This window comes from Notothenia rossii (genome assembly GCF_949606895.1).
Source record: "Notothenia rossii genome assembly, chromosome: 6".
Lineage (NCBI taxonomy): Eukaryota > Metazoa > Chordata > Actinopteri > Perciformes > Nototheniidae > Notothenia > Notothenia rossii.
Window position 1 is genome coordinate 8,384,757 of NC_136909.1, and position 15,243 is coordinate 8,399,999.

A 15,243-nucleotide genomic window follows, 5' to 3' on the forward strand; every position below is an offset into this window, starting at 1 on the left:
AAGTTGTTTTTCTTTCCCATTTTCTGTCTTTCTCAGTTGCTGAGTGAGAAGCATGACATTTGAGTCCATCTGGCCTTAAAGTTTCACAAATTGAAGTTGATGAAAGTTGCCGACAACCGGATAACACTGCAGCTGTGTGCATTTGTTATCATGCATGTTAGTGTTTCTATATTGGGGTCTGCCTACGTTTAATTTGGAGTATTTTAGTGTACATGACTGTTAATAAAGGGCTCAAAGTCTTACAATAATAATAATAATCAAATAACTTCAGACTCTGATGACGCAGGGTTGTATAGAACTTAGTTAAAAAGTATTTTAAAGGGGGTATAATATTGAAAAAAGTTTGAGAACCACTGATGTAACCACAAGCATACTTCTCCTGTGGAGAGAGGAACTAAATGACCTTTTTCACCGCTGACATGTAAATATTATAACAGATGTGACACATGTAATTATCATTCTGATGTTTTTCAGCTTGTGTTTCAAATTTTAAACCTGTCATTATGTCATCAAAGACTTGTATTTATACATTATAATGTCTCATCATTAATATTTAAATGAACAAGGCAATCACAGGTGTGTGTTTGTTTGCCTCATTAATATTGAAGTAAAATACGGTGCAGTCGCAGGTGTTGTTTGTTTGCAGGTCATTCATATTTAAATTGAGTGGTATGCAGCCACAGGTGCAAATGTGAATGTATTCATTCGGATATGTATTATTCAAATGAACCGGTGTGCATCACAGGTGTGTGTACGTATATTTTAATATCGTATAAAGGAGATTTAAATGAGCTGTCAAAGCTGTGTTTTCGAGACTTAACCAAGAGCGCTTAAGCCATCTATTTGATTAGAGGGTTTTTCTTTGCCATGAAAAAGTCGCCTTGTGGTTAAAAAGAAAGTCTTCAGTGATGTTGAATTGAAAGTTTGAAAGTGTTGTGAGCTTGTTAGAAAAATATCACTGGTCCCCGGCTTGAGCTTCAATCTCAGGATCCATGTATCTGTGACCCTCTCCAGAATGGAAGTAGTCATCACATACAGAGCATCAACTAGTTCCTGAACAGTGTCCTTCACATGCTGATATCCAAGAGAGGGAGTTCCACAGTCACAAGATGGAGGAATAGAAAGCAGTATTCAATGTTTACTTCAGATTAGCTCCACGTCAGACATGATCCTGCTTGTCATATGTCTCTCTCCATAGAGGCTGAATCATCATGTTAATCACATAGCTATCATATGCCTCAAACAGTCCTGATGCTCTTCTAGGTAATCACACATCCTGTCACATGACAGGATGTGTGATTACTGCTCACAGCTACAGTTGGGATACCTTTGTTAGCATGTGGACTCTCATATTGGAAGAGTAAATTCAGTATTTTCGCAACATAACAGCTAAATCTTGTTTCCTTTGTTAAAAGTGATTCAGTGATGTTGAATTGAAAGTTTGAAAAAAGTCAACTTTATTGTCAATCATTCAGTTTGTGTGTCCAGACAGAGAGATAGAAATACCGTTTCCCACAATCCCGAATACAAAAACAAATACATATAAAATATGTATATACCTACACAATCAAAAGACACATGTATACATATGCACACATTAAGACCTATATAAAAGCACAACAATCAATATATACAAAATAACAGTCACTTCAATATCTTTGAGAATGTACATTACTGCTCGATTGCCCATAGCAACGTAAAAGAAAGTGTCTGGTGCTTGATTTGAGTATCTGAATGTGAGCTAAACCCTGTTTCCTGCTTCTCTCTTGGCTGCAGCGGAGGGCTGGCTGCAGAGGGTGGTGGTCCTGGGCAACGAGGCGCACGTCATCGAGGAGATCCAGCTGTTTGAGACCCCGCAGCCCGTGGACAGCCTCACCATCTCACACTTAAAGGTAAGAGCATGGGGAATTGGTGACATGAGGTTATTCAATGGGAATTCAGAATCAGAAATGTAACTAGAGAATGCAATTCCTGAATAAATTGCTAGTGGGAATGCTTCATGCTGAAAAGCTCACGCTAAACTGCTATGCTGAAATGTGAAGAATTTAGATTGAACTGATACATGAACACTGGGGGCTTGAATGTGTGAAGAGAGAAGAAAATAAAGTAAAAAGCCTTGGAAAAGCAGCGGAATATTTGAACTGCAAACTTCTGAACTAACTTGATGGCGAATGATCTGTCGCTATGGCAACGACATTTGATGACACCCCATAATACGCTTAGATGCGTTGATGGCTGCATCGTTACCAAACCTGTGACGTTTTGGGGCGTTTTGAGCAGTTTCACTGAAGTTATGAGAAAGCCGTGTTTCATGGCGAGCATTGTGTTGCCATGGCAACAGCATTTGAAGAAATCTCAAAACTGTCCCGTAGATGTCTTCACGGCTGGACTGTTTGCACACTGCTATCTGAAGTCTGCTGCTCTGAGCATGTCAGTTGGAGCGATGACATCATCGTGTTCCATTACACAGGTGTTTATAGTTGAGCTAACGAGCTCTGTAGAGATCAAAGGCTTCATTGTTCTGAATGAGAGATAAACCTCTTACATGTGAACGTTTTGTGTTAGAAGTTAACCGTAACAGATATCTGTGAAATTTCAAAACGTGAAGCATGTCAAGGAAGTTGAGTATCTGAAGTGTAATTTTTGTACACTTTCGGGTTAATAATGTGGCCTTTTTGGCAGTTTAACTAAAGGTGTGCGGCTGCAACCGTGAGGAAATATCTGCCTGAAATTACAATGGGGTTTAATGGAGGAATGTTGAAAGTTGTTGTCACTTCATGTCCTCAAGAGGCATTTTGTTTAATTATTTTTGCTTAATTATTTGTCATTTTTCAAGCTACGAGATGTTTTCCTACGTTTGTCATGATAAATTATGTCAATATATGAAGGCAAATTTCAAGATTTTCTACCCTCTAGCTGTGACATCACGCACTCTAGTTAATGTTAAAATCTGAAGAAAACCTCTAAAACAAGGTCTGAACAATGTTTAATATCTCTAAAAGTAAGAATCAGATTTAAAAGTTGTTTTACACAAAAAAGGTCAGAAAGATCTGTAACATTTTAAAGTTAGAATGAGGTTTCTGAGTGAAAGTACGAATGAACAGTTAGCAGTTGAAGTCGCATGAAGATTGTTTGAAGTTAAAGAATTTCTCCATTGACTTCAATGGTTAAAAATGTGATGTATTATGGGATGTATCTCTGGAATTATGAAAGTTATGAATGAGAAAAGTAATAGCCATCGATTCCCAACCGAGCTGAACGTTTTGATGTTTGAACGGAGTTTCTGCGACGTTCAATGCGGGATGAGAAGCACGGCAAAATAAGTCGGCGGAATAATAAACTTTTCGTGCGTAGAATAACAGTCTATATCTAGATATCTAGAGCTATATTTAAACGGGTTTTAATTTTCCATTGCAATTCAGAATCAGACATCCTTTATTGGTCTCACAGAGGGGACGCTTAAACAGTCAAAATTTAAAATGTTGTATAACTTAACTAAACTAAAGTCCAATGTGACGTGCAGGATGTGTGTTATTAATAACATACTATTTCATTCACAGTATCCAAACAGCTTAAAGCGTTTTAATTAGAATCTGAAATCCTTTATTTGTCTCAGAGGGAAATGTACAGTTTTAACCGATAAGGATCAGTGCAGCATAAAGTCATCTGAAATAAAGAGCAAAGCAGACGTTAATACAATTAATTAAAAAGTACACTACCATGGTAAATTAAGTAGAAGCCTTGTAAAAGTAAGTGGACATAAAAAAGTATGTGAACCAGCAGCCAGTACAAATAAACAGCAAAGATATCTATTTTAAAAGTTTCATAAAGGATGTGTTTTATTAATAACAGCTGCTGGCACACACGCTATCTAAACAGTAAGGGACCATGATAAGTAATTGTGCTAGCAGCCAGTGATAACAATAATAGGTACGAAATAATTCCCATTTGTACACATGCACCAAACGGTTAATGCTAAAGCCTGTGCATGAGTAAGGATGTCAAATGCCTTTGTGGCTCTGGAGGAGAATCCTTCATCATTTGAAGGTTTGAGCTTCCTGCTGTTCTAACTCAGTATGGTAGCCTAAAGCCATCTGCTTGATGTACTGTTTTATGTATGATCAGAAACCTTAATGCTCTTTCAGGGGAAAAGCACCTCAAAGTGTCTTTGTTGTTTTTGCACACTGCACTTCCTCTGATCGACTTGAACCAAGAGTTTTGGTTTTCCTTTAGCTTTCCTTCTTTCTCTGTTGCATCACTTCTTCATTGATATTCAATGATCACAGTATGACTTCTGCTTTATAACGTAATGTAGCCTACTATACCTTACAGAATATAAGGTCCATATCTCAACACCTATTCCTACACATGTTCAAATACTCAGCACTATCTGGGTAGACGCTAAGGAGCATTTTATCATCTCCGTTTTCCTAACTCTTTGCAACAACAATCGAGTGGGGCACTGGGTGTTGGTATATTCCATAAAACAAGATCTGAGGCAAACACACATGTATTATTTAGGAGCCAAATCATTAATGGTTATGAACAGGACCTGTCAAATCCCATTTGTTATTTCTTGTAATTGTAAAAGTAATTTCTTTCTGATTGTTTTGTAAAAAAACAAACAAATTAACAAGACAAACATCTCGCTGATGACGATGATCTAATATTTTATTTATAAGGAACATGTATGCTAGAGGGGGTAGGACCAGAAAAGTGTTTTTTAAGCTTCTTCTTGCCCCTGTTGAACATGACAGACTATTTGAGAATTATAATTATTTTTCTTTTTTTGTATTATTATTTTGTTGTACTTTGTTATAATTATTATTTTGAGTGAAAAAAAAGAATATATATATATATATTATTATTATTATTGTTGTATGTTTTGTTTCTGACATGTTCAATAAATTGACAAAAAATAAAAAGATCTTTAAATGTTTTTTTCAGCAAGATAATCTCCACATATCCACTTGTGGACTTTCTAATAGTTCAAATAGTTAATAGGGAAATATAAATGCAATCACCAGAAGTAAATAGCTAACATGAGGCTATAAACAAACTGTATCACGATCACATGACTTGACAACCGCTAAGCTGAAGGCGGCTAGTTTTCTATGTGATGATGTTTATCAGTCTTATTTGGTCACTTGTTAGTAACCACAGTTTTTAAGACACATAAGGGCATCAGATACTCGTTAGTGGGGGCATTTACTTACGTTGTTTATGTTGTTGCACGGAACGTAAATGTCTTGCTAGCTTGTGTTAAGCACAGAGCACTTTGTGAATCTAACCATCTATCGTTGAATGTAAACATTATCTATTCTCTGCTGGTCCGTTAAAACCCTTTTTGCCAGGCACTTACAATCTCAGATCTACTGACACTGGCCTGCTGCCACTCAGAAAATTGTATTATCACTTTTTAAACACTGCTATTCTCCAGATTGAGCGTCGCCTCATGAATACAAAACCCTCTTCACAATAACAGTAATTACAGTCCTTCACCTCCGCGGGGAGTTGAACCTCTGCCCCGGTTGTTTTCTCAGAGTCCCTGTCCTGTCACCGGAGCCTGTGTGTTGACACGGGCCGTGTCCACCGATCGATGCTTGTTTTTTGACGGGGCGTCCCCTGCCCCAAAGCCCGCTGCTTATCTCATTAAAGCTGGCTAAGCCGCGACCAGACATTTTATAACAGCTTTTGTAAAAAGAGCGCAATCCAGATTGGATTTGAAGAGGGTCATGGGGGTGAATGTTATTGTAATTGAGAGTGATTATCCCATTATCTCCTATAACTGAGTCACTCTCTGTTTATCTTTCTCTCTTTTTCCATCTCTCTCTGGTTTCTGTCTCTGGGCGATGGCTGGATCTGTTCTTTGTCTTCTTCTCTCTGCGTTCTGTGTGTAGAAGTACTTGTACATCGGCTCTCGATCGGAGGTTCTCCAGCTGCCCTTGGCCAACTGCAGCCGCTATCAGTCCCAGCCAGACTGCCTGCTGGCCCGAGACCCCTACTGCGCCTGGGACAGCGAGGGCCGTGCCTGCGTCCGTATCGACCTCCACCGCGGGTGAGCCCAGACCCCATGCATTCATACTCTAACACACATATAAATAACATTATACGCTTAGTATTGATATTTCTTAAAAGCCCCTGAAGCAGTATTCAGATATTATGTTACTCTTTACTGACACCATAATGAAAGTCATTCAGCTGGAAATAAACAGTTTATTACCTGCTTTTATTGCAGGGTATTACAGAATATCACCCTCAAGCTTTTTGAGTGACATCCTCCTGAATTACATGCTGTGAATTCCGTTATTGAACAAATTTAACTATATCATCAAAATGTGGTCAATATCTTTGATGTAACAAAAGGTTAATTTGACAAACTGACATTTGGGGCTCATTTATAGCTTATATTATCTTTTGCTGTGTTCTCTGTAGATTCAGATTGTTTGTTTCTGTAGAACTCAGTGGGAACATTACTAATCTTCTGTTCTGCTTTGTGCCCTTTCCTCTCCAGCTCCACCTCCTCCCTGTCTCAGGACCTCATGCTGGAAAGGTTCAGCCGGGGGAAAGCCAAGTTTGATAAGCCTGTCTCCATCCCCAGCCCCGGTGAGTAGGGGGCTCCACCTCAGTAGTGGCACCTTGTGGGAATAGACTGCCATTGCAGGAGCAGCTGAACTGAATGAATACATTTGGATTAAGTTAAATAAATGGAATCAAGCAGAAGGGAGCTGCAGTGAAATGTCAATGAGATGGACGACCCTTAACCACCTCTTACACCCACTCTCCTTCTCCCTCTGCAGAGCACTCCCGCCTGAAGAACATCACAGTGGTGGTGGGGTCGGACATGGTGCTGCCGTGCCAGCTGGTCTCCAACCTGGCTCAGCCCTTCTGGGTCCTGAACGACCGGGAGCTCCAGCTCGGTGACCCTGAAGCAGGAGGGCCACACTTCGACCGCACTCTGAAGGCCCTCGTGGTCCCCGCAGCGGGGCAGATGCAGGCGGGACGCTACATCTGCTACTCTGAGGAGCAGGGGGTGAAGTTTCAGACGGAGCGCTACCAGGTGGCCGTGGTGGCCAGCCCTCCGGTGTTCATGGAGGCCCGCGCTCCAGACAGCAGCATGGGGCTCTTCTGGGTGCTGGTCATCACCCTCGGAGCGGCGTGCCTGCTGCTCCTCGTCGCAGCTCTGTACCTGCGCAGGAGGCTGAAGCTCGCTCTGGGGAAAGGAGCCGACATGAAGCCCCTTGAGAGCACCTTGGTTTACCCCATCACCCTCCCTAAAGAGCCGCCGACGTTTGTGCCCAGCAAGATGCCCACTGACGAGGACCGCTTCTGGGAGACGGGCGCCAACTACTACTACTCGGACGGCTCGCTGAAGATCGTTCCCGGCCATGCCCTAGGGCCCAGCAGCGTGAGCAGCACGGCGTCACCGAGCGCCATCCCCGGCCAGCCCATCCACTCCCCGAGCCGTCTCAGCCTCACCAACATTAGAGGTTCGGGTAGCAATGGCTACATCCGCCTCAACCTGAGCACAGCAGGGGAGGAGAGGGCTAGCGGGGCTGGCGCTGGGGGCGGCGGGCTGGGGGGTCTGGGCCTGAGCGGGAATGATTACTCGAGCCCTTTCAAGGAGGAGCTGAGACGCACGCTGCAGCAGAGGAGCGTTCTGCCCGACGCCAACCCCGAGGAGTCCTCCGTCTAGACGTGTCCCTCCTCCGTTTCCCCGAGTTGGAAAAACAAAACAACCAACCTACCTCCCTCCTCCTGAGGACGCCTGCTCTCTCTCTCTTTCAGTGACACGCTGTCATTCGCTCGGCCAATGCCTGTTTGGCTCACTGTTGACATTTATAGCACACAGCATGTTCAAAATACACACTCATACACTGTGTTCGCCAACATGCACTCCTATAATTAGTGTGTTCCGGGCACTCATGGTTGTGGCTTTTTTCTGCTTCCACTGTGCCGTCGCCACCTGTGTAAATTGTGTATTTAAAAAAAAAAAGGCTGAACACAGAGGAGCACACCTCGAGCATGGGAAATCTAACAAATGGCGTTACATGTGCTCTGAAGGGCACGTTTCATTGACGTTGAGTGGACCAAGAGGCTTTTAGCCCTCTGTGCTGAAACCGCTTGATGAATGGCAAGTGCAACTGACTGGAAAATATTGAACTGATTCTGTGTCCTTCTGGTCCTTTGAGACCTTCTTTCAGCTTACTGTGCTTAAAAACTGGAAGCGTGTCTTCCCTTTTTGTATTAGTGAGCAAAGAGTGTGAGAGCGGTATAAAAAAGACTAATTAATCTCGAAGCAAGACGACAATCACGTCCCCATAGCAGGCGCTCTGCGAGGGACAGAGAGGAGAGAGAGCCAGAGACAAAGAGAGAGGAAATTAAATGGAAAATGAAGTGAATTGGAGAGAAAGACACAAGGGGGGGTTTGAATGAAGGACAGTCTCTCAAGACTTTCTCTGCTCAATTTGTAATTTTTTTTCTTTCTCCCAAGTTGTATTTACTCTCGGAGAAAGTCCTTGATCCCTTCCACTTTCATTTGACGTGATGGTTGGTTTGAATTAAGACATTTCTTGTTGTTCCTTTTTATACGTCTTACACGACTACAGCCGTGTTCAAACGGTTATTAGGAGACTAATGGATCCCCTCTGTGAATGACAATGTGAGGGCACATTCCTTGCTCAGCGGTGACCTTCAAGTCCAATACACAACAAGTGCACTCCGTACGACATTTATTAGAGTCAGAGTGTGTAACAGATATGTGTTTTGGCTGAGCCCTTTATAGGACGATTCTTTATCTCTGCAGAAAGAAAAGGTTATTTGCTTTCAGCTCTTAGCGGCGGAACATAACTGCACACTTAATTCCAAATTGAAGCTGACGTGAAGACATTAGGCATGGAGAATGTAGTTGAACCCTCACTGTTGCGACCGCTGTGGATGCCTCAATAAGTGCTTTATATGTTAGTGTATGGTGAGGGCGGTAACTTGCACTGCCAAGAAGGAAAATACCCCTCCCACACACACACACCTACACACTTTTTAGTCCTTTGAATGCCAACCATCCTGGACCACAGTGTGTTTGTGATGCATCCTTACAACCCCATGAAACCCCTTCCCCCTCATACCGATGCCCAGAGACTGACCCGGGCTACTGTGGACTAAAACACCAAACACACACACACACACACACACAGTGCTGATGGAAGGATGGACAGACAGACAGACTGATTGCTGCCGTGCTGCCAAACTGCTGGCTCCAGGCAGGAAAGCGGCCGTGAACCAGAGAAAGGTATTTTTCCACTTAATTAAATTCATGCAAACAGATTTAAGCAAAGTACTTCCTCGGTGTAGTGTTAAGAACCATTTTGTTTACCCGTGTAGACCCCGTTCGGCCTGTTTCTTGGCCTCCGGTATTGCTGCTTTCTGCTTTCTCGAGAATTGCTAATCCAAACAACTTCACACTCGACACTACACTTCCTTGGGGCCAAGTGTGAAAGTGATGGTACGAACATTTATCGACAAAGTCAAACAGAAGATCACTCTATCTTAGTTAGACAAGCCCATTCAAAACTAGATTTTTTAGAAACAGGTTGATAGCTCGGCCTTTAGCGTTGGCGCTTGAAGCTTACTCATACCGTTCATCATCCAAACAACTTCCCACTTGACACTGCTTCCTCAGCGGTATATACTTGCCAAGTGTAAAGTACATTAGACGAATGGTTGTTGAGAAAGTTACTTTTTTTTGTAAATGGTCTTATAGATGTCCAGCCCCTCTTTCTTTGTCTGTTCTTGAATGTACTGAATAATGGTCTCCTCTCAATACACTACACTGTGAACATAACATACTTTAGTGCATATGGCTCGTGGATTTAATGAGTTTGTACTCAACACTGTGCTGTTCCTCCTTAACTTAATTAGGTAAAAAAGCGTAACTAAATAATAATTTAATCCGTACAAAAACCGAAATGTATAAACACTTCAGTTTACTGCTCACTGTAAATAAATTGTCCGGCATATAACCCCATTAGAGTCTGCAATGCGTACATTTTGGTTCTCGCATGAATTAGGAGATTACATGTAAATGAGTGAGCTATAAAAACAAAGGCAGGTTTGTTTGCCAACTAAACATAACGAGGCCAGCTATTCATCCCTGTTGTCAAATAATATGCTAAGCTAACTGTCTTATAGCTCCAGATTTAGCAGACATGCATCTGATTTTTCTGAAATCTAACTCCTGACAAGAAATCAAATATCTGTATTTCCTGTAATTTAAATAATGACACAATAGAGATTATCATCTCTGCCTCTGATGCTTTAAGATAACACCAATTGAACCACGAGCAGAGACTAGTCTAATGCACAAGACTCATCTTGCTGTAGATATAAAGTTGTGTTATTATTCCTTATGGAATCAAACACTACCCTGGCTACCAAAGCCTATTTTAAAATCACAATGCATTATCTGAATGCATTAGCTTTATTCTCACTGAGCTGATAGCATGGCGTTAGACTCCAGTCATTTTAAACCCTATTTTCTGCACCATTTGACCAGTCTCCTTCTCATCATAAGCTGTCCTTGCTGCACACTTTTATATAAGTCTCCGGGGGACAGGTGCATCAGAAAAACTACTTTCATGGCAAAAGATAAGAAAAAGGACCTGCACTGCCTGAAGCCTGAATCTTGCGACTGGAAGATTTCATAAACGAGAACAATTTTCAATCTGACAAGGATCAAAATAAGTTGACCTTAGAAGGACCTTTGTCGGACTGAAATGTCCGTTTAATAAAAATGTTCTACTCGCAAGATTCAGACAGTGTGCGGGACCTTTTCACCAATCTCCTGCTCAAAACTGACAAATAAATATATTTTGTTAATGTTACTGTAGCTGGAGATTACATCTGTTGTTTTTAAGTCAGGTCCAATGAGTCGGAGTGGGATGATGAAGTGTTAACACTGTTTCACACTGAATGACCTAACTCCAATCCGCACAGAATGTCATGGTTTCATGAGGATGAAATAATATAGCCTACTTCTTGTTCTAAATCCAAGGAAACTTTGAAATCCATCCGCTTCCCCTCTCTAACCTAACATTATTTTTGCCCTCTCTCTTCGTCCATCAGGGGTGGCTTTCGTTTTTTTGGGACGTGTCTGTCGGGACCAGAGGAGAACTGTATGAAGGAAGGGGAGGACGAGAAGACCTTGTTGTTTCCCCCCCACTGTGTACAGAGCGCTGAGAGAGATGTAGAATATCAAAAAGAAAGTGAGGTTGAAGAGGTACTCAGCCATCGGCCCTCCATCATAGTGTTGCATGATCCTCTGCAAGTGGACCCGACATCTTTGATATGATCATCTGTGTACAAGTGCATCATTTTGATCAGCCATTTTTTGGACTTTTACAGACGCTAATATTGTGGAACAACAATGCTCTCTTTGAAAAAAAACAACATCTAAAGATATGTCCGATTTTATGGTTCCAGGGTTGTACAGGAATTCATGGCTGCATCTCAACGGGTTTACTTTTTCTGTGCCTCTTCACCTTTTGGATAAGCCAAAGTAGACTGCAGTTGCTTATTGTTCCGCTTGAAATAGTTTTGATTGAATTTGACTACAGATTGATATTTAAAGCGTCAGTGTGTAGGATTTAGTACCCCTCCTTTTTCAAAGCGTGAATTTGCGGAGGCCTTCGCGCCACCAAATTCAAGCTGCCCCTTCAAAACAAATGTTAAATCCCTTTTTAGAGACAGTGTTTGGTTTGTCCGTTTTGGGCTACTGTAGAAACATGGCGGTGCAAAATGGCTAACTCCGCATTGAGGACTTGATCCTTATCAAATGAAAACACAATTCCTACAAAATATTTAACATTTCTGCCAATAAATCCCTCTTTATCCTACACACTGGATCTTTAAGTCTCAGAAATCCGTCCACTTTGCTAAACTGAGCTAACGTCTACAACATTTCTGCATATTTTGAATGCAGCTAAATTATCCCTCAGGCGAAACAGCTTGAGCTGATGGACTTCCTGTTTGCTTCCTGTTTGTATATCAGTAGAGATCTGCTGGAACCAAATTCTTAACCCCTTACTTTATGAAAGGCCGGGTAATGTACCAAAACTTTAACCATTATTTAATTTGTCCAGACCCAAAAACCAAAAATGTATCTGTTGATTTGAAGCAGCTCAGTGACAGAATGTGCCCACTTTATATTTCTACATCCCTTAAAGCAAAACAGCTCAAACATTTTAGCTCCTTACACTGGTACTTGTCTTAATATATTTCCCTTTTACAATCAGGCATTTTATTTAATGTAACATGTTGCAAGAACTAAAAGGATTAAGAATTGCAGGTCTCAAGTTTGATAGAAAAATGCATGCGTAATGTACTTTATGTGCATTTTTTCAGTTCTTACACATTTGTTTGCTAATAACGTTTTCTGCTGTTTTATTGCATTATTATTTGTATTATTCTATTATCACCCCCAAGTTCATTTTGCCCCATTTTTGCTCGACTGTTAATGATCTTTTATGTTTGTTTTTAAAATATGTTAAGTAACTTATTTCACTTGTACAAACGTGTTGATATTTATTATCATTGTACATATGTCCCTTATTTTTTATATGTGTATATATACACAAATAAAAATAGAGATATACTCCTGTTGTGTGATTGTGTTTGTTAAAGGGGGAGTCCTTACAATATTTCACATAACGGTCAGTTTATTTATTAAATTAAAATTGAAATTAGTTCAAACCAACTTATTAAAAACAAAACAAGGGATATTTAAGGGTGTTACTCCTAAAAGGATGACAATAATAGTCAGTTAAATTATTTAAAATATTTCTGTGACAATAAGGCCATTATATCACAGTAGGTTAATAGGGTAAACATTTAAAAAAATAGATATCATCATGAAACTTTCACAGTTAATTACTACGTTTAATACATGTATAATATGTATAATACGTTTTCTGTAAAAATGTAGATTAAATATGCAAATGAGGCATTATCTTAACAATTTCTGCTGATATTTGCATGCTTTTCCAGAACAGATATCTAAATCTTGCATAAAGCCAGGTTCAATAGATTGCTTCACTTTGATGACGTACAAGAGTCAAAGGTGTTCACGGGGTATTGAATTCAAGATGTCTCTCTGAATAAATCCACAAAATCAGAAAATGCTCAAAGCAATTTGAAAAGAACTAAAACCTTTTGGCATCATTTTAGCAAACATTTTTATGTAAATCAGGCTATGAATGATATATGAAAAAATACCCTCGCTAAAAACATTCAGAATATAGAGAAGAATGTAACTGGGAAAGTGTGGTGTATGCCAGTGATAGTGAAGAGGAGATATCTGGGTCAGAGTATGAGAAAAAACTCCATGAAAATATGATATATTATGCAGGACACTACAGGGGAAAGGGATAGAAATACACTATAGACAGATATTACCATGAAACGTCCCAAGTTGATTACAATATTACAAGGCTCTCTGAATTGTTACATAAATATGCAAATTATGCATAATCTAAAAATAACTTTTGGTACATCTCGAAATAAATCTACAGTCGTAAATAATCTAAGTTAGTCATAAAAACATCTAAATGTGTATTTTGGATGTATTCTTTTCACTAGTGCATGAAAAAAAAACCTTTTGCCTGAAGTATCTCACCTGAAAGACAGTTAAAAACGTGTAGAAACTCAAAACCCAAAATAAGAGGACTGATCATTTCATATACAGATGTTTGTATTGTGTTGGACATAATTTTTTCTCAAAATACTATATTTTGGATTGTGAACAACTCGCATTGGACAGGAACTCCTACTTTTTTCACCTGTGGATGTCTGGAGTTGTTTCATTTCCCCAGCCAGTGCTGCACAATAACTAGAACAGAGAAGCTTTCTTCGACTTGCACAGCCCTGCCTGGTGTCAACAGAAGAAGCCACACGTCTCATGTGGTCCACAGTCCCAGCTATGGAGAGAGGCTCACTGTCGCATCTGATGTCAGTGTACTCAGCCGAGGAACACACTCCAAAACTTCACAGAAGATGGAACTCTGTGTGTGTGTGTGTGTGTGTGTGTGTGTGTGTGTGTGTGTGTGTGTGTGTGTGTGTGTGTGTGTGTGTGTGTGTGTGTGTGTGTGTGTGTGTGTGTGTGTGTGTGTGTGTGTGTGTGTGTGTGTGTGTGTGTGTGTCAGGTGAGTGTGTGTGTGTGTGTCAGGTGTGTGTGTGTATGTGACTGTCTTCTGTGAGGGGGCTTTACTGATTTCTCCAAGACTCGAACACAGTTCACCCGCCTTCTGGGCCTTGTTTATTTTATAGTATGCTGTGTAAGTTATGTAAACCCACAGTAGGGTCTAGGGAATCAGTATCTTGTCGATATTGTGATATGAAACTAGATCTTGTCTTAAATTGTGTTTATGGTATCATGGCATAAATGTAACTTTTCCTGGTTTTTAAGGCTGCATTACATAAAGCGATGACATTTTCTGTTGTACGTGGCCAATTTACCCACATTAATCATGACTTTGCAATCAAAAATCCCCCTTTGTAAATATCATTAATATCTATCTTTCTATCTATCTATCTATCTATCTATCTATCTATCTATCTATCTATCTATCTATAGACCTAACTATCTATCTATCTATCTATGTATCTATCTATCTATCGTCTTCTTTAATTTGTTGCATGTGTGTAAAAAAAGTAGTTAGTATGAGTGCGGTGCCAAAGTAATGAATAGATTAAAAAGAAGAAAAAGTGATTTAAAAAAAACTAAAAGATATAAATAAATGATCCGTGTATCTACAGTCCAATTGTTTTTCTTTATTAAACACGTAAACGGAAGAGCGTCTGAGAGGCCTTTTTGCTTTTTGCTTTTTACCTTACTAAATGGTCTAATGGTCCTTGGAGTGAGGGGCGGGGCCAAACTCACGGAAGTGATTTCAAAACAAGGAACGGTGATTATTATAAACAAGGTGAATTTAGCGATGACAACGAAAACGGCCAAGACACATATTGAGCCCAGGGATGGGATGTTATTAAGGGCTGTAAATATAATAAGCCTATGTCTAAAATGGACAACATTGTTAGGAGATTTAAACTATACAGCGATTCTGCACCGCGGTCACTCAGCCGTCTCTCGAGTTTGCTTTTTCAAATCAGCTGCTCTTCATTATTCCTGCTATATTTGACGAGTGATACAAATATTTGTTACCACAAGTTCTTAAGGAAACTGACACTGTT

At 40.3% G+C, this 15,243-nt stretch overlaps 1 protein-coding gene across 1 annotated transcript in view; it reads left to right on the plus strand.

The window, feature by feature from the left end:
• sema4c (sema domain, immunoglobulin domain (Ig), transmembrane domain (TM) and short cytoplasmic domain, (semaphorin) 4C) overlaps positions 1–12,649 on the plus strand; it is a 113,325-nt gene extending 100,676 nt beyond the window's left edge. The window contains exons 13-17 of the mRNA XM_079690790.1: positions 1,777–1,892; positions 5,901–6,058; positions 6,515–6,606; positions 6,801–9,289; positions 11,122–12,649. Of these exons, the coding sequence (XP_079546916.1) occupies positions 1,777–1,892; positions 5,901–6,058; positions 6,515–6,606; positions 6,801–7,696 (1,262 nt within the window). The 3' untranslated portion in view covers positions 7,697–9,289; positions 11,122–12,649. The remainder of the gene's footprint in view (positions 1–1,776; positions 1,893–5,900; positions 6,059–6,514; positions 6,607–6,800; positions 9,290–11,121) is intronic.
• The last annotated feature ends 2,594 nt before the right edge of the window (positions 12,650–15,243 follow it).